Source organism: Anopheles darlingi, chromosome 2, assembly GCF_943734745.1.
Source record: "Anopheles darlingi chromosome 2, idAnoDarlMG_H_01, whole genome shotgun sequence".
NCBI classification, from domain to species: domain Eukaryota; kingdom Metazoa; phylum Arthropoda; class Insecta; order Diptera; family Culicidae; genus Anopheles; species Anopheles darlingi.
Window position 1 is genome coordinate 27,344,403 of NC_064874.1, and position 2,500 is coordinate 27,346,902.

At 47.1% G+C, this 2,500-nt stretch overlaps 1 protein-coding gene across 1 annotated transcript in view; it reads right to left on the minus strand.

The window, feature by feature from the left end:
- LOC125949896 (adipokinetic hormone/corazonin-related peptide receptor variant I) overlaps positions 1-2,500 on the minus strand; it is a 3,763-nt gene that overhangs the window by 639 nt on the left and 624 nt on the right. Inside the window, exons 1-7 of the mRNA XM_049677350.1 lie at positions 1,345-2,500; positions 1,151-1,274; positions 922-1,070; positions 754-853; positions 448-655; positions 245-368; positions 1-155 (exon numbers count right to left, since the gene is read on the minus strand). The exon at positions 1-155 is cut by the window's left edge and continues 639 nt beyond it; the exon at positions 1,345-2,500 is cut by the window's right edge and continues 624 nt beyond it. Of these exons, the coding sequence (XP_049533307.1) occupies positions 1-155; positions 245-368; positions 448-655; positions 754-853; positions 922-1,070; positions 1,151-1,274; positions 1,345-1,583 (1,099 nt within the window). The 5' untranslated portion in view covers positions 1,584-2,500. The remainder of the gene's footprint in view (positions 156-244; positions 369-447; positions 656-753; positions 854-921; positions 1,071-1,150; positions 1,275-1,344) is intronic.

The window sequence follows — 2,500 nt, forward strand, 5'->3', positions numbered from 1 at the left end:
CCTGCAGCTTAACCGTGCTTTTGGTTCGTTTCTTACGCACATTAAAGATACCGTATACGACCGGATTCATGCAGCTGTTTGTGCAGGCGAACAGAAACAATGCCTTCTGTATCCGTTGATCGACATTCTTAGCCGACTCCTTATCCAGCCAGTACCTTCAAGAGGAAAAATGGTGGACATCGTGTAGGTAAATGCTTCACAAAAAGACAAACAAATGATTGATTTGACAATGCTTTCTACTTACCAAAGGGACATCACATAGTAAGGTGTCCAGCAGACTACGAATACTATCACGATCGTGATGGTCATTCGGAGGGTTTTTCTTTTCGCCCTGCCCAGCACGTCGATACTGGAGCGACGAAAGCTTTCTGCGAAAAAAGGATGAAACAGTTCGTACAGAATCGTACATCCCGCGGCATCGGTAGTGATGTTGGTCGTTAGCCTTACCCAAGTTACGAGGATTCGTTCGGCTAAAGATCTCATAGTAGATAGAACCGTAACAGTACAGGATCACAACCAATGGTAATGCGTACATGAGACACATTCCCAGGACGTTGTAGATGATTTCGTAAATTTCCTCCTCGAAAAAGTGGTATGTGACGCATTGATAGAATTCCGTGTAGTTGGGATGAGTCTCTACGTGAAAGATGAAAGACTGTGCGCCGGAATCCAGAACCAGCATCGCCAGGGATTATGCATTACAAAAACTAGATCTTGCCAAATGCATGTGCGCGTGCGCTGTGCGCTACTCACCTGCGGTAAGCTGCAGAGTCCAGACATGAACCAGGCTCCTGAAATCATCAGCATCGCCCGATGAGGATGAACCTTTAATGGCTGCAAAACAGCAAAATATCTACAAAAGCGAGCGCGTAAAACATGAACATATTTTTTGGAACATGATCAAACCGAACTGAAATTTACCTATCGATCGAGATACAGATTAAAATGAAGCTGGAAAGGTAGAGGCCAAACGTGCGGAAGAACGCCATCACACGACACAATAGATCGCCAGCATTCCACATCACCGTGTACGCCCAACCGATCTCTAGTGGCATCATGAGAAATGTTACCTTGAAAAGAGTGTATAAAGTGTTGAAAAGCGGATGAAATAAATACGAGGATAACTGATTAGGTAGTTGCATCTAAGTACCAGGAGGTCCGCAATAGCCAGATGAGCAAGCATTATATTGATCCGTGAGGTGGCTCTCACTTTCCGTTGAGCCAGGATACTAAGCACCTTAATGTTGCCTGTTGCCGAGAACACCATTAGTGTGCTGGAAAAAGCGATTTATTCGGGGATCATGGAGAAGAGCATGGTAAAGGAGAAAACGCTGGCACCCTTACCTGTACACCATGATGGAGAGAATGTGGCCGGAATTGAAGCGCATATCGATTGGCATGCCGTCTGGTTCCACGCTCTGATTTGCATAGAACGACCAATCGTCCAGATTGCGATGGTCCTCGATCCGATGGTTCAGCTTGGCATGTGGCATAATTTCTAGCATTCGATTACTTCGTTGCTGCAAGGAACTATCATTGCGCAAATCCACGAGTAAAACGGCCACAGTGTTGCTAGCTTGCATCCCAACCGCCTTTATCCCCGTTTTGCGTCTCACTCTTTCTTGACTCAAACAAGCAACAAGCACTACAGCTGCCGAGCACCTATGGAGCTCCTCACATGATGGTCCGACTGAGGCATATTTGTTTCATTTACACACTAGCTACAACGGAAAACTCGTCTTTTGGGTTTTCCTGGGCGATTTTTTAATCACCTTTGAACGTGTTCGAGGTTGGGTTTGGCGTGGTTTTCCATTCAAATAAACCGTATCGCATGACAATAGTTAACGCACCGCTATCTCAAGGTCGCACTATTCAGGGCATTAGACAGAACCAAACTTATGATTGTCGCTGCGATGTGTCCATATTATGCGGGTCGTCTGGCCAACCCTCTCCGAGGAGGGTAGCATACGGCGTGGGGGGGAATCAAAACAAATTAAACCTAAAACCCGGACAATCGCATCCAGTCGCACTCACACAGAACGTGGTATTCTAGAATCACCAATACACCATCCGATCCAAAGTCAGTGGGCCCGTATCGATCGGCGATCTGTTCCTCCGGTTAGGCGCAAGGCGAATGAACACTCACTCAGCGCGTGCCGAGCAACTCCAGAGTCCAGAGTCGGTTGGTCACGGTGTGGCACATGCGATTACTCGATGGTACATCGGGTGGTTTGTTAAGCGCGTGTCTTAGGTAAGGCGCCAGGATATTATGACCCTCACAACGCTCTGTCGGGCACTAGCACACTACTTACACTAGTACACTATTTAAGACTCCAAAATATCTGAGCAACACTCCAGTTGCGTCCAGTCCAGCGAAGGATCGCTACTGTTGCCGCTGAGTAAGGTCTGAAGTGGAAAATCGTGTGGCAATCGAGCACACGTTGGGGAGTCACTAGAGCACGAATGAACACGAACGATCGTCTGGTTGGTTGGTACTGAT